Raw genomic sequence first — 19,335 nt, 5'->3', positions numbered from 1 at the left:
GATGTGGACCAAGGCTCCGATCCCCCGGAACATGGCGCGTTTTCCCACCAGGCTTCTCTTGTGAACACAAATTGAAAGACTAAATTAGTAAGAATTTGGGGAGGACAACTTCAGAGAACTAAAAGCCCTTGCGTGGTGCCCTCTGAGAGCCAGCCCTCTCTGACCACTAGGCACCCCGCTGTGGAAGCCAGCCCTGGATCAGGGTCTCCTGAGTTAATAGCGTCTTATCTTTATACTGGTTGATTCCCATCTGCATCAACATGCCCTAGGATTTCTTCTGGAAGGAAATAGTAATAATTCTGTGTCTTAACATTATATTCTGCTTCAGCTGTTGGCTACTCGCTGCTTCCCTTTAGACTTGAAAGAGTCTTCTGAGCCTGCTGCCCTGCATCCTCGCCCCCCAACCTCTCCCTTGCTGGACCCTTCTTCTGCCCAAATTCTCGATTTTAGGGAATTCTCCTCTTCCATCTCTCTCCTTTCTTCCAAGATGGACTCATCAATTCTTACAGATTTAAAACCCATGTCTTTGTATCCCCATCCCGGATATTCCCCTCATTGGTGGACCTTCAGTTCCAGGCTCCCACTTGACATCACCATTTAGATGTCCTACCATCACCCTATGCAGCCAGAAAAGAACTCTAGGCTGTTCCTATACGTGTCTCAAGTCCCTTAGCACCCACTCTTCTCCAGCAAAAACCTAGGATTCCCCGTTGCTTTTGTTCTTACCCCGCATTCAAACCATCAGTAACTTATAGTCATTTTATACAGAAAGCACATATTCCATCTCCACGTTCGCTTTGTTAGTCCAGGTACTATCATCTTACACTGAAATGGAGATGATGGTTCTAAATAAAACAGGTCACTTTCGATTGTTTCTTCCATCTCAGCTACTTAAATAAGTTCTCAAGAAAGCACATATATTAAAAATAGCAATTAGGTGGCACACACCTGGAATCCCAGTGATTGGAAAGGCTGAGGCAGGAAGATCACGAGTTCAAAGCCAGCCTCAGTTACTTAGCAAGGCCTTGACTCTAAAGATAATATTAAAAAGGCTAGGGATGTGGCTCAGTGGTTAAGTGCCCCTGGGTTCAATCCCTGGTACAGGGGAGAAAGAATGAAAGAAAGAAAGAAAGAAAGAAAGAAAGAAAGAAAGAAAGAAAGAAAGAAAGAAAGAAAGAAAGAAAGAAAGAAAGGAAGGAAGGAAGGAAGGAAGGAAGGAAGGAAGGAGGAGAAAGGGAGGGAGGGAGGGAGGAAGGAAGGGAAGGAGGGAGGAAGGAAGGGAAGGAGGGAGGAAGGAAGGAAGGAAAAATAAAAGAGAAAACAAACAAAAAAAGAAATTGCAATTATACATTTGTATTTCACAGATCAGAAAATCCCATCTCCTCCCACCCTCCCCCAAAAAAATCTAGGGAAGAAGAGGGAAAACGACATTGGATAGTGTTTAATTTTTTTCTATTTGCCAAGTAAATGCATTGAAAACTATGATCATGATAATTATACTGATACTAGTTAACATTTATTGAGCTATTACTACATTCCAGGCACTAGTTAAGCACCATACATAGATTTTCTCTTTTTATTCCCATGAAAACTATATGAGGCCGGCACGATCTTAGTCCTCTTTTAAATAAGAGAAATCAGGATCAGAAGGGAAAACTGCTTGTCTAATTTTTCACCATGAAAAATAGTTTCTATTCCTGCCATCCTTAAATACTAAATATGTACATGCAAAAACAATCAAGAAAGGACATAATCTTAGAATTTAAAATTTTAATAGGTTTCACTTGGTGAAAGGTTTATTACATTGTCCTTATTTTCTGTCTCCTCACAGACTAAGAAAAACGGTCAGTTTGGCACACATCTGCAGAGGCTGTCCAGAAACCACTGATTTAACCGGTAACTCTTCACCCTGTGATACAAGCTAAGGTTGAAGATCAGCTCTCAAAGCCTATCACTTACCACCCACTGGTGAAAATTGACCTAACTGGGTCAGTAGTCCTTCACATTCTAAGTGGCTGACAGCAAATGGTTAAGACTGATATATCAGGAGCCTGGCAAGTCCTTTAAAAATACAACTGGCACTTGTCCAGAGGGGTGGCCTCCAAGGCCATCTGATGGCCGCCGTTTGCACTGTCAGCACTTCCCTTTATGAAATGCGGTGCCTCGGGAAGTCCAGGGTTTACAGACACCCATCACTGTGCCAAGACCAAGCAATGGGCACCAACAGTTTTACTTGTCTTGCTGCCTAGACCCCAATTCATAAATTTGCTTAGAACTCAGAAATACATTGACACTTTCTTTAGAAGAAGTCGCAAAGTAGAACAGTGGGGCAAGATGGGGGGTTAACACTTCCAATCACTGGACACCCTTCAGTTGAATAAATGTCCTGAATTCTGCCGACTCATATTTCAAATGCATTGCTGCTGTAACTGTTTAACTGAACCCAGCTTGTACAGCTATCACATAATATATGTTACCAGTTAACACAGTTTATCTTCCAAAACACTAGGTTTATTCATCCAAGTCATTCCACTGGCTCACACTGATTAACCAAATGAGAATTATTGAAGAGTGAATTTATTAAGCATCTCTACAAAACAGGTCCCAGTCTCCTTGCCCTGACTTGTGGCTTAAGGCCAGAGGATTATGAGCGAATATGGGAAAGGTTCCCAGAGCATGTAGACAAATGTCTACAAGACGCCTTAGAGCACAGGTCAGCACAACACAGCCGGGTGGCGAAAGCCAGCCCTCCATCTATTTTGTATAGCTCAAGAATCAAGAATGGGGTTTTAAATTTTTATATGGAAAGAAAAATCAAAGAAATAATATTTTATGATAACTGGAAATTTTCTGAAATTCAAATTTCAGCGCCCATAAATAAGTTCTGCAGGCAGGGCAGCATCTGCATTTGTTTCTGCATGGTCTCTGGCTACAGCAGCAGAGTTGAGGGGCTGTGACAGGACCCTCCATAGTGCCCACAACGTACAAAACACTGACTAACTGGCCATCACAGAAAAAGTTGACCAACCTCTGCTTTACACCGACCACATTTTTGAGTAGCCAAAAATACAGACTACTCAAGAATAAAACAAGGTTAGTTTTATTTATTTTAGCATAAATGTGACTCCAGAAAGGAAAGAAAAAAAAAAAAAATAGTCCAAGAGTAAAATGTCAAGCCTGTGCCAGGTTATTAAGTTCAAAATCTATGACCCTAAATTGTCCAATCTTCCTCCCCCCATATAAACTGTTTCTACTTAATAAATAAATTAATAACTGATTGGACATTCCATCACTGGCTTCAAGTTTCCAAATGAAACTTCCGTGAATGCTCTTGTGGCACCACAGAGTCGAAGTCGTGAATCAGAGGCTAACACTGGCATTGTAGTTACGTGGCATCTGCTAGGTGAACAGCAGAATTTGGCTCCCTCCAAGATCTTCTTACCCTTCTCAATGAAGACCGAAGTCTTGCAGTAATGATCAAATTGTCAGAACACTGAAACTAGCTAACAGATTTAGTTTTTCAACCTACATAGTTCTAAGATGAAAATTTTAAATGTCTACAGTTTTGGATAGGACAAGCAGTGTAGCATCAGGAGTATTATTTAATGTCAGCGAAAACTTCCCCAACAGAATCTGTTTATAAGACACTTTCAATTAAAATGTCCTGATTACACGAATGGTATGAATCTACATCGTGCACAACCATCGAAATGAAAAGATGTACCCCATTTGTGTACAATGAATCAAAATGCAGTCCGTAAAAATAAAAAAATAATTTAGAAAAAAAGTTCTTGGCTTCAAAATAATGATAAAAAGCAATGAATTTTTACCAAATCCAATTCCCACTCATTCAACTAGAAACATCCAGCATCCTAGAATTAAAAGGAGTTACCTCCTCATTTACTTGTTAGCTTGAGTAAACAAGAATCAAGAACTTATTAGGAAACCTTACAAAGGAGCATATCACTCTTTATGGTTTAATATCAAAATTCTGTTATTTTCATATGAATTACATTACAAATATTTTACATGTAAAATATGATTGTCATTAAATCTATGGGAAAGATCAATGGGTAGAAAGGATGTTTCCAACAATAATAAAATGGGTAGATTTGATCACAACCTCTCATTTTTCAAATTGAGAATCACAAAATATCAATTATGTGCCACAACATTAAAAGGGTTTTTGTTTTTAACAAAAGTGGCTTAATTTTGAAATCAGAAAAGCATCAGAAGACCGAAATTTCAATAGTTTATTTCAGAGCTTTTAATATGCTAATGAAGGGTTGATCTCTAAAGGCAAGATGTAACTTTCCTAAATTTGTTTGAGTAGAATCTCCTAAACATGTATTCATAATGCATTACTCAGGATAAACACAAATGGGAACCACAGGCTCAGTCTCTGAGGTTTGTTTTCTTGGCTTTACAATTTGTTTTCCCCTCACTGTTCCAAATCCTTTGCATGGAGAAATAAAGCCCTTTCAAGTTAAAAATGTTGCCATAAGCATTTGGACCTGAGGTTATTTATGACAAATGCCTTTTACTAAATCTCAGACTATCCAAGATGACTTAATTTTTTAAAGAAGCCAACATTGCTTGAGAATTTTTTAACTTTCCCAATCATTATAATGCAAACTAATAAATATGAAATACAACACCACTGTTCAAGTAATGTTGATAGGGGAAAGTCTGAAATTCATTTGCCTGCCTACTTTGGTACAACCGTGGACATTAAAATAACAAAGGAGATTCTTGAAGTCCTTCATAGTTGGATTCAATTCAGTAAACTCCCATTTCTTTTGGATTGCAAATCTGTGGCCAATTTTCTTGGCTCAACATTTTGAAGGACCCCATTGCTTCTGTCACTGAAAATGCTGGAAAACTGGAAACAGCCACATATCCTAGGAGACAAGGGTTGCCAAATGAAAGAACATTGAGTTTTCAGCAAGTTCAAAGAATAATGTAATAATTGAGCTCTCTCTGCAAACTCAGGACACTGATGAACTCCCTAGAGGAGATTCTTTTAACCTAAGGCTAAGTTTTCTTAACTATATATCCTCTTGGTTTAACTAAGCAACTTAATCACCTCTACATTGTATATGCTTGGAAATACATTACTCATGATAATGGCAAGACTCCCTTCTGCTGCTCAGACCCTAAATTGTAAACAGGCCACTTTTTCTGTTGTTAAAAGATTGTCCTCTGTGTTAGCCTGGAAAACTCCAATGATTGGACTTTTAAAATGTTGATTAAAAAAAATAATATAAACAAAAAGCAAAAATAGCAACAGATAAAAGAAAACTAAAACGAAACAAATCCAGTGCATTCAGATAGAGGAAGCAAAGTAGATTTAAAGAAAAAAGTTATGAGCATTAAAAACAAGAATCACTTGCATGCTTTTCTTTCAGAAAGCTGAAAATGTTTTACTGTCTCATTAATTATTTCCCAGAATATTCATACAGCAGTGAGGTGTGGGGGAAATGTTTAATTATGTCTGCTGATCAAATGGAATTACTTTAATAATCAGTTTTGGACTCAAATCAGAAAAAGTAGAGTTTATCAATCTTCATTCTTGATTTTACCTTACATGAAAATGTACGATGACCTCAGGGGAGGTAAAAGAGAAACCAGGTTAGATTGTGCTTTTGTGTAATCAATAACTTGCTTCTTTTAAAGGATTTTGCATCACTTTTCACTGAATCTGTAAAATCTGCCATTCTGTCAGTCCATTTCAATTGGTAGAAACACAAGCAAGGCATATTGACTATAGCATCTACTAAGTTGCATTCAGTCAGTTTTGTTTCTTTCACAAAAGGAAGTATTTTGAAGAGCCCATGTTAAGAGACTCTGAAGCAAGTAAACAGTATTACTGTTAATTGGGTGGTTACATTATGATAGATACCTTGCTAAGTATCTTATTCACATTATTTTATTTAATCCTCACAATTACCCAATGAAATATGGCCTTTTGTATTTTACATATGAAAAAAGTGAAGTTTATAGAGGTTGAATAAATTACCCAATAGAACTCCCCCAAATTAATTCATTAGTAGTTACTTAGGTTTAGAGACTCTTCATGGTACTCTGAGTTCCTTTAGAAAACCTTGAAATTAGTCAAAGTGACTCCTGTGTCTGATAATGGTTGCTCGAGCTACTTCCCCTTTGATTTTTCTCATAAAAACACAGATTAATAGTATGTGACAGAGCTGAGATTTGAACCTGGGTTTGTCTTTCCAATATCAGACCTCGTGATGATCTATCATTCCTCCACTGCTAAAACATGTGATAAATTAGGTGGAAGACAGTCTAGGACTTCCTCAGAAAAGCAAAAAGTAATTAACATATGAACCAACAATTCTACCTCTAGATACTTGCCCCACAGAATTGAAAATGGGCTTGAACAGATATTTGTGTATTAGGATTTATAGTGACATTATTTACAATAATCAAAAAATGGAAACCACCAAATGTTCCTTGACTGACAAAAAAGTAAATAAACCATGATGTATACATACAAAGGAATATATTCAGACTTAAAAAGGAAGGTCACTCTGACACATGTCAAAGCACATAGGAACCTTGAAAACATTATGCTGAATGAAGGTAAACCAGCTGTAAAAGGATGAATTTTATATGATTCTACTTACCTAAGATTCCCAGAACAGTCTAATTCATTGAGACCTAAAGTCCACTGTTGGTTGCGAGGGTGGGGAGGAGTGAAGAACTAGAAACTTATGGTTTAGTGGATATAACTCAGTCTAGGAAGATGGAAGGGTGCTTAGGAAGATGATGGGTGCTTAACATCAGGAATGCACTTAATGTCAGGGAACTAGACACCTAGAAGCGATCAAAATGGTATATATATTTTTTGCCACAATAAAATAAATAATTAGAACTCAGGTGTGTACTAAAATACACAAGCTACCATCACAAAAGTTATCATTTGCCACCTACCTTATAAAAAACAATAAAAACCAAACAAGCAAACCTTGTTCAGTTCCCTGGACTGTAAATGTCACACTCTGTGTTCACTAAAGATCAACATAAGCAACTAATAGAGTGACTCAAGATCAGACATCAGATGGAACCATGAAATGCAAGGCTCAGGATGAATTCTAGCAAGAACGGTTTATTTTAAGGAACAGCCAACACCTTATCTTATTCACTTCAGAGTGAACAAAAACACTCTGAGAAAGAAATCTTGAAATAATAATTGGGAAACAGTTTAAAGGGCACAGTGGCACACTCCTGTAATCCCAGCGACACTGAAAGCTGAGGCAGAAGGATTGTAAATTTAATGACAGCCTCAGCAAGTTAGTGAGACCCTGTCTTAAAATAAAAAAATATTAAAATGATCGGGGATGTGGCTCAGAGGTTAAGCACCCCTGTGTTAAATTCCTAGTACAAAAAAAAAAAAAAAAAAGGAAAAAAAATTTTTTTTTTCTTTTCAAATCTATATATTGTATCAAATAACCTGAAGGAAATATTAAACACTTTTTGGGTCACATATTGGGATTGTTTTCTGCAACATTTTTTTTTTTTTTTTTAACTTCTGGTGGTGCTGGGGATTTGAACCCAGGGCCTTGTGCTTATGAGGCAAGCACTCTACCAGCTGAGCTATATTCCCAACCCCTCTGCAACATTTTTAAAAATGAATTTTAGTTTTAGGCAGACACAATACCTTTATTTTATTTTATGTGATGCTGACGATCAAACCCAGTGCCTCACACATTCTAGGCGAGCACTCTACCTCTGAGCCACATCACCAGCCCCTCTGCAAATTTTTAAAGTAATTAAATTGGCTCATTTTAGTGTCCTAGATTTTGGCCCAGTTTGATGGTTTATGTAAAAATATAGCTATCATAAATGATATAGGCATTACTGTTCCTTGATTAGTCAGTGTTTTTTCATTGTTTCTGCTTTCCTTGGTCAGTAGCTTCACAGCAATTGAATGCAATTTACACCAGGCTCAATCCCGAACCCGGCAAACAGTCAAATGAACCTTATAGGCTTTACTAAATAAATATGCCAAACCAACTTCCACAGAATGGCATACTTTTCCTTCCAAAATTCAAGGATCTTATAAACAAATAAATTAATATGGAAATTAAATGCAGTCCCTTTGACAAACTCATACTTGTCAATGAATATTATGAATTCTTTATATATTCTGGAAATTAGTGCTCTATCTGAAGTATGAGTGGCAAAGATTTTCTCCCACTCTGTAGGCTCTTTCTTTGCATTGCTGATAGTTTCCTTTGCTGAGAGAAAGCTTTTTAGTTTGAATCTATCCCAGTTATTGATTCTTGCTTTTATTTCTTGTGCTATGGGAGTCCTGTTTAGGAAGTCTGATCCTAAGCCGACATGTTGAAGATTTGGACCTACTTTTTCTTCTATAAGATGCAAGGTCTCTGGTCTGATTCCGAGGTCCTTGATCCATTTTGAGTTGAGTTTTGTGTAGGGTGAGAGATAGGGGTTTTGTTTCATTCTGCTGCATATAGATTTCCAGTTTTCCCAGCACCATTTGTTGAAGAGGCTATCTTTTCTCCATTGCATATTTTTGGCCCCTTTGTCTAGTATGAGAAAATTATATTTAATTGGGTTTGTGTCCCTGTCCTCTATTCTGTATCATTGATTCACCTTTCTATTTTGGTACCAATACCATGCCATTTTTGTTACTATTGCTTTGTAGTAGAGTTGAAGATCTGGTATTGCGATACCCCCTGCTTCCCTCTTCCTGCTAAGGATTGCTTTAGTTATTCTGGGTTTCTTATTCTTCCAGATGAATTTCATGATTGCTTGTTCTATTTCTGTAAGGAATGTCATTGGGATTTTAATTGGAATTGCATTGAATCTGTATAGTACTTTTGGTAATATGGCCATTTTGACAATATTAATTCTTCCTATCCAAGAACATGGGAGATCTTTCCATCTTCTAAGGTTTTATTTAAGTTCTTTCTTTAGTGTTCTGTAGTTCTCATTGTAGAGGTCTTTCACCTCTTTTGTGAGATTGATTCCCAAGTATTTTATTTTTTTCGAGACTATTGTGAATGGGGTAGTTTTCCTAACTTCTCTTTCTGAGGATTCATCACTTATGTGTACAAATGCATTGGATTTATGAGCATTGATCTTATATCCTGCTACTTTACTGAATTCACTTATGAGTTCTAAAATTTTTCTGGTGGATTTCCCAGTTCCTCTAAATATATAATCATGTCATCAGCAAATAGGGATAGTTTGAGTTCTTCTTTTCCTATTTGTATCCCTTTAATTTCTTTGGTCTGTCTAATTGCTCTGTCTGGAGTTTCAAGGACAATGTTGAATAGAAGTGGTGAAAGAGGGCATCCCTGCCTTATTCCAGTTTTTAGGGGGAATGCTTTCAGTTTTTCACCATTTAGAATGATATTAGCCATGGGCTTAGCATAGATGGCCTTTACAATGTTAAGGAATGTTCCCACTATCCCTATTTTTTCTAGTGTTTTGAGCATAAAGGCGAGCTGTATTTTATCAAATGCTTTTTCTGCATCTATTGAAATAATCATGTGATTCTTGACTTTAAGTTTACTGATATGGTGAATTACATTTATTGATTTCCAGATAACCCAATCAACAAATGGGCTAAGGAAATGAACAGACACTTCACAGAAGAAGATCTACAAGCATTCAACAGGTATGTGAAAAAATGTTCAACATCTCTAGTAATAAGAGAACAGAAATCAAAACTACCCTAAGATTTCATCTCACCCCAATTAGAAAGGCGATTATCAAGAATACAAGCAACAATAGGTGTTGGCGAGGATGTGGGGAAAAAGGTACACTCATACATTGCTGGCGGGGTTGCAAATTAGTGCAGCCACTCTGGAAAGCAGTATGGAGATTCTTTAGGAAACTTGGAATGGAACCACCACTTGACCCAGCTATCCCACTCCTTGGCCTATACCCAAAGGACTTAAAATCAGCGTACTACAGAGATACAGCCACATCAATGTTCATAGCTGCTTAATTCACAATACCCAGATTGTGGAACCAACCTAGAAACCCCTCAGTTGATGAATGGATAAAGAAACCGTGGTATATATATATATATACAATGGAATATAACTCAGCCATAAAGAAGAATAAAATTATGGCATTTGCAGACCAGTAAATGAAGTCAGAGAATATCATGCTAAATGAGATAAGCCAATCCCCAAAAACCAAAGGATGAATGATCTTGCTGATAAGCGGATGATGATACATAATGGGGGGTGGGAGGGAGGCAAGAATGGAAGAAGGAGGAACTGTAGAGTGGGAAAAGAGGGGTGGGAGGGGTGGGGGGAGGAAAAAACAACAGAACAAATCAAACACCATTACCCTATGTAAATGTATGACTACACAAATGGTATGCCTCTAGTTCATGTACAAACAGAGAAACAAGTTGTACCCCATTTGTTTACAATAAAAAAAAAGAATGTTATGATATAGGCAATTATTCATTATTAACCCATTAAGTCCCAAGCTTTCAAGTCTATGAATATTTCAATAAAATTGACAGAAGTGCATTAAAATAGGTTAGAAATCATAATCAAGATATTATATATTATTATACTAATCAATACTAATTGATTAAATGTAATCATCAATATATTGTTAGATTATTATTATAAAATATTATAATCATCTTATATGATTATACAATATGTAATATAATCATACAATATAGTTACATAATGTCACCATATTATATAATTATATATTGCATACTATATATGCATACAAATTATATATTGCATACTATATTTAAATTTTTATAGGTGTTCCAAATCTGGGAAAATGTAACAAAATGATTTCAAGAAAAACTTGGCTGGTTCTTAAGCCTAACTCTTTTCCAACTTAGTTTTTTGAATAGTCCTTGAAGACAGTTGGAAAGTGACACCATATTTCCCAGTTGTCACAATTCTTGGGTGTGAGCTTTCTTGGGTACCCCATGAGAAGGACTGGCTGTATTTTCTCATCATAATACTATTCTAGTATCTTCAAATCACACATATACCCGGCAAATTATGAGCAAGAAGCTGGACTTTCTTTCCCACTCTGTTCTACTGAGACCTGCCTTGTGCAAACAGCAAGCATTAGTTCTGTTTTTTTGGTGCTGAGGATTTAACCCAGGAGTACACTACTACTGAGCCACATCTCCAGTCCTTTAGTCCTTTTCATTTTTTGTTTGCTTTTTTGAGACAGGGTCTCACTAAGTTGGTTAGGGCTTCACTAAGTTGCTGAGGCTGAGGCTGGCCTTGAACTTGTGATCCTCCTGCCTTAGCCTCCCAGGTCACTGAGATTACAGATGTGTGCCACAGCACCTGGTCAAACATTAGTTCTGAATCCATAGGAAGCACAGTGAACCAAATAAATGAAAAGCAAGTTTAACTTGTGTTTCCACTTCGGAGACAGACAAGTCATGTAATATCATTGATCTCTAGATCCTTGCTTTTATTACTTGGTAAAACAAAGCAAGCCAACAAAAATAGAATGGAAAATGTGTTTTCTTAAGGTCTTTCTAGCTATGCAATTTCGTGGTCCCTGTGGAATGTTTTATGTAGGTAGTAAGGATGGGCCTCTAAGGATGATAGTGAATACCTTGCATAAGGCACACTGATCAGTTATATGTTTTGCTTTTAAAAGTGGTTCCATCAGGAGTTGGAGAATACCATGCTAATCTAAATAAGCCTATCCCGAAACCTAATGTTCTCTCTGATATGAGGATGCTAATTCACAATGGGAGGAGGTGCTGGTGCTAGGGAAGAATAGAGTTACTTTAGATTAGGTAGAGGGCAGTGGTGGGAGGGAAGGGGATTTAGGGATAGGAAGGTAGTAGAATGAAGCAGTCATTATTACCTTATGTATATATAGGACTGCATGACTGACATGAATCTACAACATGCACAATCAGAAAAAGGAGAAATTGTACCCCATTTATGTATGATATACCAAAGTGCATAAATGCATTCTACAGTCATGTATCGCTAATCAGAACAAATCTAAAAAAATTTAAAAACCATTAACATTAATAAAATCTCTTTGTACTTAAAAAAAAAAAAAAAGAAATGGCTCCATCCAAGTATTTCAAAACTAAGATTGTGTCCTTCAACCATAAGCAAATATAATCGTTTTCCAACCATGACGAACTGCTAATTCTTCCCTTCTCTCGTAACACAGAGAACTTTTTATTTTTAGAAGGTTCGTAACCACACAAGGTAACACACCAACTACATTTCCTAGTTTCTCTTGTAACTAGATAAGTGCATGTGAATGAACACGACAGGCCAGACTGAATCCTTAAAAGGAATGAACACAACCTCTGACTTCTCTCCTTTTCCACTGGCAGGAAACTGAATGTGAAGTGAGCCACCCTGAGGCACCAGGGTGAGGGCACCACTGCAGGAATGGGTAAAAACAAGGCCTCTGGAGCCAGAGTCCCTGAGGCTCTGTGGCCCCACACCACCTGAGTCCTTACGTCTGGATGGTTACGTGGAGAGGAAAAGCACATCCATCCCGTCGAAGCTGCCGCTGTTTGCAGTCTATTTCAGCAATCAAGCGTACACCCCAACATCATAAACTTTCCTTGATGATTTAGAGGCTGCTTCATAATTGCAAAGTAGGTTTAAGGCCTCAAGATGATCAGTGTTTAAGTTGGAAGGGACCTTGAAGTTTACCCTGCCTTCTCATTTTATTGATGAGGAAATTGAAGGTTAAATGCATAAATAAACTTCTTGAGCCTCATGGGTACCTGGAAGTAAGACTGGCCTTAGATCCCCTGAACTCCGGCTCCTTCTTTCCCTTTGTGGTGCAGTTAGCAGAACTCCTGAAAATTATTCTGGAGATTCCTTCTTGGAGGCCTAGACCACTCACTATCTGGATCATAAGGCATTCTTTCCCAGACAGCCGACAAACAGCTGCCATTCTGCACACTCCAACAAGGCTGCTCGTCCACTACAAGAGGAAAACACTGTATGGGAGGTCCAGGCCCAGTGACACCATGCTTCACTGAGGGATTCAGGAAAATCAGGAAGACTCAGGGTTTTCTTACCTTGCTGAACCTGGCCTGGGAAATTTCCTCCAATTAAACTGAATTTTTTTTTCTCTGAACTAGCATGTGAGATTTGTCTAAAACACTAAAGCATGACAGTTGGAAATTCATAATTATTTATTATACAGAATCATTATAATTCAGAACAAGTTAGACCTTGTCTACGCTGTATGGCTTGTTTCTGTATTATAAAGTGCATCACTCATTCACATTCAATTTGATACTATAAGAAATGATCTATAGCAATGATATAGATGTTTCTATATCATTACCTATATCACGGATATAGGTAACTTCAACTGTCAAGGGAGCAACACAGAACAAACAAATCATTGAATTCTCCACCATGTACCCAACTGCAGCTCCCTTTAGACAAGGGGTGACATTGGTATAGTTGTGATTAAAAATCTGGCACTTGGATGCAGTGGCACAGGCCTGTGATCCCAGTCAACCGACAGGCTGAGGCAGGAGGTTAAAAAGTTGAAGGACGGCCTCAGCAATTTGGGAGACTTTTTCTCCATATTAAAAAAAAAAAAAAAAAAAAAATTAAAGGGCTGATGGCTCAGTGGTAAAGCATCCCTGGGTTCAATTCCCAGTACCACAATAAATAAATAAATAAATAAATAGATAGATAAATAAATAAATAAATAGAAAAGAAACCAATCAATCCATCAATCTGCCAAAGGTCCCACACAAAGTAAAAAGGTCCTTGAGCTTACTCTTGCCGTTGTACCTTTGCCTTAAAGGTCCTATAGACCACGCTTGCTTTCTACTTGTGAAACTAGAAGTTTATATTTGAATTTCACAAAATTCCATTTTTTTTGAATGCCACTGTCCCACATCTCTTACCATCCTCATTTTCATCAAACACTGGTGGTTTGCTTGAGGTATTAGCTCCCATGGTCAGGTCTGCCCAGATCTGTACTCTCCAATTACATCATCTGGGAAGAAATGCTCATCTTTGCTCAAAACAAGTTCCAGTAACTTAGCTGGATATCTAGGAAAGAAAAAAGAAATGATATCCTTATAATATGGTATACTCTAGAAGCCCTGAGTACAGACTTGCAAAATATTAACCTAATCTGTATCACAGTAGTGGAAATTTTTGTTCTTGCAAATTATGATTTTAGAAGAAATAAGTAGTAATAAGACTTAAGCAATAGGAAAACCTACCTCATGGCTTCATCAGTAGTAAACTTGTACTTACAAAGTAGGAGGAAAGCAAAATATTTTTCCAAGTAGGAAGAAAAATTTAAAACAAGCCTAGCATGCTTTATTTAACCATAAAATAAAATACTTTTTGCGAATCTCTATATATTTTAGAAAATATACTAATTTTATATTTTCTTTTTTGGTTTTATGCAACTTCACCTTTTCAGTCATTGGGATACTTTGGCCATGTCTTTCCCCCTGACTCAGAAGGTACCCCACAGTAAAAGGAGCAAGTTCTGAAATGGCCTTTACCACTCCATAAAGTGGGTGGATTTCAGTAAACATGTTTCATTTTTTCCTTCCCCTGAATGTGGTAATGATAATGGTCCTTTCTTCAAAGGAAAGTTAAAAGTGATACACATACATTCAACTCTTCATAAATGTATGATTGATATATATGTATTAATTTACATTGTAATTGTAATACAAAAAAATTACAATGTACTTAATTTATATTATATTTTTTATACATGACTAACTCCTGTATATAACTAAATACCTGTTATATGGTATTTATGTATATGTTACACTATTTAAGAAAATAGATGTCATATATTGAGGTACACAAACACATTTATTTAATAAAGTTTCCACAGCATAAGTGTTTAATTGTGGTCCACTTTAAAGCTCAAATTAAATGATGCATCTGAGACATTAAAATCCTTCAGAATTACACATTTATGAGTCTGTTTCCTTTTACAACATAACAGTAAAGAATCGTACTTTCTCTGGACTTGGTAAGGAGAGGCAGCAGCCCGCGCCAGTCCAAAAACAGACAATGATCATGGCTTGGGAATAATTACTTAACCTCTGGCCTCCAGAATGGGGAAATAACTTGTCTCCCATAGGAGTCTCAAGTTCAGATGGCTCTACCTGCCAGGAAGTTCATGCGAACAAGCGAATCAGATCAAGTATTGGCCACTAGTGCACTGTGAGGACAGTGGACCTTGGTTCAATGTAACGCCTTAACTACTCTCGGATCAAGAGATTATTACCAAGGAGAAACACAGGACCAGGGAACCAGATCATTAGATTAACAAAAGAGTAAAGATGACCATTTTACAAAATAGAATTTTTAAATCCAGCTCAGCTATATGGCCTGAGAAAATTGCATATTTGGGAAGAAGATGAATATAGTTAATGAGACAATACCTGCAAGGCAAATACCACTATGCCTGGCACATAGTACACAAAGAATTAATGTCAGCTCCTGTCACTTTTGCTAATTGCAGTTTTCCTTAGTGTGCATGATTTTTTAATTGTTGACACCTGCTGATTAATTTCCTCTTGGACTTTTTACACTTGAAGGAAATACAGATTAGAGGCAGAATTGAAGCAAGGGTCTAAGTTAACATGCATTGTGGATGAATTCTTGAAAAAGAACTTGGGAAGCCCCTAAGCAAGTGTAGAAGAAAAACTCATTTCCCCATTAGGAAAATGTAAGTACAGCTTTCATTTGGAAGCAGACTCATTAAGGAAATGCTACTTTTCATGCTAAAAACCAACTGCTGGCAAAATGCCTTACAGACTTTAAAAAGAATCATTAAATGAAGAGCAAAGAAAGAGTCAGCAATTAGGAAACAACCAATTAAATGGGATGGAAGAGGGGAGGGTGGGGCAGGTGGTAATAGGTGGCCCAAGGAAACTCAGTGGGATTATTGAGATCCAGGAAGATAGAAAGAACTCAATTGTCTTCCTCGATTAAAAACTCAAAAGACTTTAAAATCTTGCAGGAAAGGCAATTAAGAAGCAAATGGGATGTACTTTGTGTTTCTGGAACAATTGAGGAATAGTATAAGGATCTAATGCCCTGATGGCATTAGGAAAGGAGGGTTGAGCCTAAAGAGAACATGAATCTTAAGGAATTGCAATTACTAATGCTGCAGACTAGGACTATAGTCTCTCATTTTGTGCCTAAAATCTGAGTCCTTGTAGCTTTCCTACCACACCACAGTCCTATCATTCTTGTATTTTTCTTCACACCTTAGGTTTTTCACAAGTAGCCAGTCTTGCTGTGACTTAAAATGTACCAAGCATTGACCTTGCAAGTTGTCAAATCAGAAGGAGAAAGAGGGAGGAACATTATCCCAATTTTTCACATTGTAGAGTTACATTCTGATATGCAGACAATTTGTTCACCACAGATCCAGTGATTTTTAGTGGGAAAAAAATACATAAATGGGGAACCACTTTTGGGTATGTTTGGGGGAGGGGAGGCAGGTGGAATTACGGGGTTGGTTTGATATCGCCTTTATTGGACCTAACCGACACAAAATCCAATTTAGAATTGCTTTTCTCTGTCTCTCCCCCAGTGGATGACCAAAACATTTACCTCATATCCAAAAAGAAATCAACCTTTTTCTGGCTGGAAAAATGGAGACACATTCTTTCCATTCTGCCAAATAGATGCCTGTAGAACTGTAGGTCTCTCTTCTACCAAATACCCTACCCTTCCTCCTCTCCTGGTTTTAAGTCCACAGCATTAGATAAGCATTAAGAGGGCCGCCTCCATGCATGGAAATGAAAACTCTAAATGCAGAAAACATAAAATGAAGAGAAATTTGCCATGCAGGGACACAGGGAGTGTTCCGATTCCACCTTGACAAGGCCGATTTTCAGATTATTAACTGCAGACTAGTTCCCCCATATCAAGATTTCACTGCTGGCCTATACTCTTGGGATCTGTCAGGAAGTGAGCTTCTTGGAGCAGTTAAGGCTTCCTGGGTAAAGAGGTGTCGTCTTCTAGAACTGGAGAACACAGAGTGTGATGCAAGAAGGCTGCAACTTCTGATAGAACAGTTTTGATTTCATTGTCACAACATGGGCACTTGGAAAAAGTACTTAAATTGAGCAATAGTTTAAAAAAATTTTTATATTTTTTTTTAGTTGTAGGTGGAGACAATACCTTTATTTTATTTTTATACAGTGCTGAGGATCGAACCCAGGACCTCACACATGCTAGACATACACTCTACCACTGAGCCACAACCCCAGCCTGGGAAATAATTAAAAACTGGTTTTTTGTTGTTCTTTTTAGTTAAACGTGACAGTAGAATGTATTTTGACATATCACACATACATGGAGGATAATTTCCCATTCTTGTGGTTGTACATGATGTGGTTGTACATGTGACTGGTAGTGTATTCATATATGAACACAGGAAAGTTATGTTTGATTCATTCCACTGTCTTTCCCATTCCCATTACCCCCTCCCCCCACCACAGAAGAAAGAAAATATTATGAAAAAATCCAAGTTAACAACACACTTAGCAATTTTTGTTTGTATTTTCAACTTTGCTTCATTATTTTTAGATATCAAAAATTATAGGTAAATATTATTTCCACATTAGCTTTTGTGCCAAATTGATTCCCCATTCACATTTCCCAAAGACAGCCACAATCATGAATCCGGTGTAGCTTTTACACTCTACTTTCTACATTTTTACATACATGAGAAGTGTCTCATAAGTCATTATAAAATAGTGTATTTTGCATCTTGCTATGCTCTTTTGCCATCATATTTTTAAGATCTAGGGATACATATATGCTGATCTCTGCTTTTTTTTTTTTTTTTTTGGTATTGTGGTTTGAACCCTGGGGCACTTTACCACTGAGCTACATCTCCAGTCCTTTCATTTTTAAATTTTGAGACAAGGTCTCTTTAAGTTGCTGTCTCACTAAATTGCCAAGGCTGGCATAGAAATTGCAGTTCTCTACCTCACCTTCCTAAGTCTGGGTTACCACCTCACCCGACTCATTTCTGCTTTTTAAGTGCTGTATAGCAGTCCATTGTGTGAATACAACACATTTTACTTTCCCGTGTAGAAATATTCAACTCCTTCAGCCTTGTAGGGTGGGAATCCTTGTGGAGATTCTGAAGACAACCACCAAAAATAGATTTTGCTTCCTTTGAAGCTGGATAGGAGAAACAAGCAGAAATACCTCTCAACCCAGCAAGTATTTATTGAAGTCTACGTCTGGGCCTGAGTTAGTGTGAGGTTCAGCGAGCAGGTGGGGTACAGGTAGCTAGGATTGGTTCCAGCTCACATCTGGTGGTGTGAATTGTCTTAACCCGCTGCCTTTGTCTTATTTCTCTTCATTCTTAACTTGCTAGTTTCCCAATAGTGCCCTTAGTATACAGTAGGAGCAGTAGAAATACATGCACATCACTACTCACATAGTCCCCCCGCCATCCTTCACTCGTCCCCTGCAGCTCGGAATGATGCCTGCATCCAGGGCGTGGGAAGAACCGAACTCAGAGAGCAAGGAGAGTAACGCAAGGCACCTACCTGCCGGACACCGCGGCGGCGACTGCGAGCGCGGGGCTGGGCGCGGGGCGCTGCGCTGGGGCTGACTGGCACCCGCGGCTGCCCAAGGGTCCGAGCGCCGCCCGAGAGCGCGTGGAGGTGGGGCGGCTCCCCGACCCGGGAGGGAGGCGAGGAGCCGCTTGCCAGCAGGCGTTCCCCCCCCACCCGGCGCCCTCCCCAGAAACCGTCCGGCAGTCTGCTGGGTGAGCGCCAGTCGCCTGGGGACCGCGCGTCTCCCGCAGAGGCCGGACAAGGACCCGGGGAGAGCGAGGCGGGAGGAGAGGGCTGTGGGCGCGGTTCCGAGCACACGGCGGGGATCCCGCGGCGCCTTGGCCGGGTCTGGAGCCTCCCAGACGCAGAGCGCTCCCCAACTTCCCGAGCTGGGGCGGGGTTCCCCTGAAGTGACCTCTGGAAAAGACCCGCGTAGCGCTGCGTTGATGGTGGATGTGGGGGTGGCAGGTAGCAGCCTGCAGATCTTAAATGCGGAGAGGCGAGACAAGACTTCTCTGGGGACTGGGGGGAATCCAACAGGGGACTGAGAGTTTTACTGGTTCCGACAGGAAAGACCCGTTAAGGAGTGTGGGTCTGGTAAATCTTCTCATTTAACATTTTGTAGACCCAGGTATCCTGACTCCCTGCCCCAATTTTCCCCTGATCTTTGTTACCTTCACTGTCTGTGAAAGTGGGTGCCAGGGATGAGAGGCTCAGAGGAAGGTGACACTAGGTAAGCGTTAATGTTCTCTTCTACC

The 19,335-nt window shown here is 38.7% G+C and overlaps 1 protein-coding gene across 2 annotated transcripts in view; it reads right to left on the bottom strand.

The window, feature by feature from the left end:
- Stk32a (serine/threonine kinase 32A) overlaps window positions 1-18,800 on the bottom strand; it is a 133,973-nt gene extending 115,173 nt beyond the window's left edge. For both annotated transcript variants that reach the window (XM_047554835.1, XM_047554837.1), the window contains exons 1-2: window positions 18,569-18,800; window positions 13,916-14,063 (exon numbers count right to left, since the gene is read on the bottom strand). In XM_047554835.1, coding sequence (XP_047410791.1) covers window positions 13,916-13,967 — 52 coding nt within the window. In that variant the 5' untranslated portion in view covers window positions 13,968-14,063; window positions 18,569-18,800. The remainder of the gene's footprint in view (window positions 1-13,915; window positions 14,064-18,568) is intronic.
- Window positions 18,801-19,335: the final 535 nt, after the last annotated feature.

This window comes from Sciurus carolinensis, chromosome 6, assembly GCF_902686445.1.
Source record: "Sciurus carolinensis chromosome 6, mSciCar1.2, whole genome shotgun sequence".
Classification (NCBI taxonomy): Eukaryota; Metazoa; Chordata; class Mammalia; order Rodentia; family Sciuridae; genus Sciurus; species Sciurus carolinensis.
Note: the sequence above shows the minus strand (reverse complement) of the source record. Positions and strands in the feature narration are given on the sequence as shown.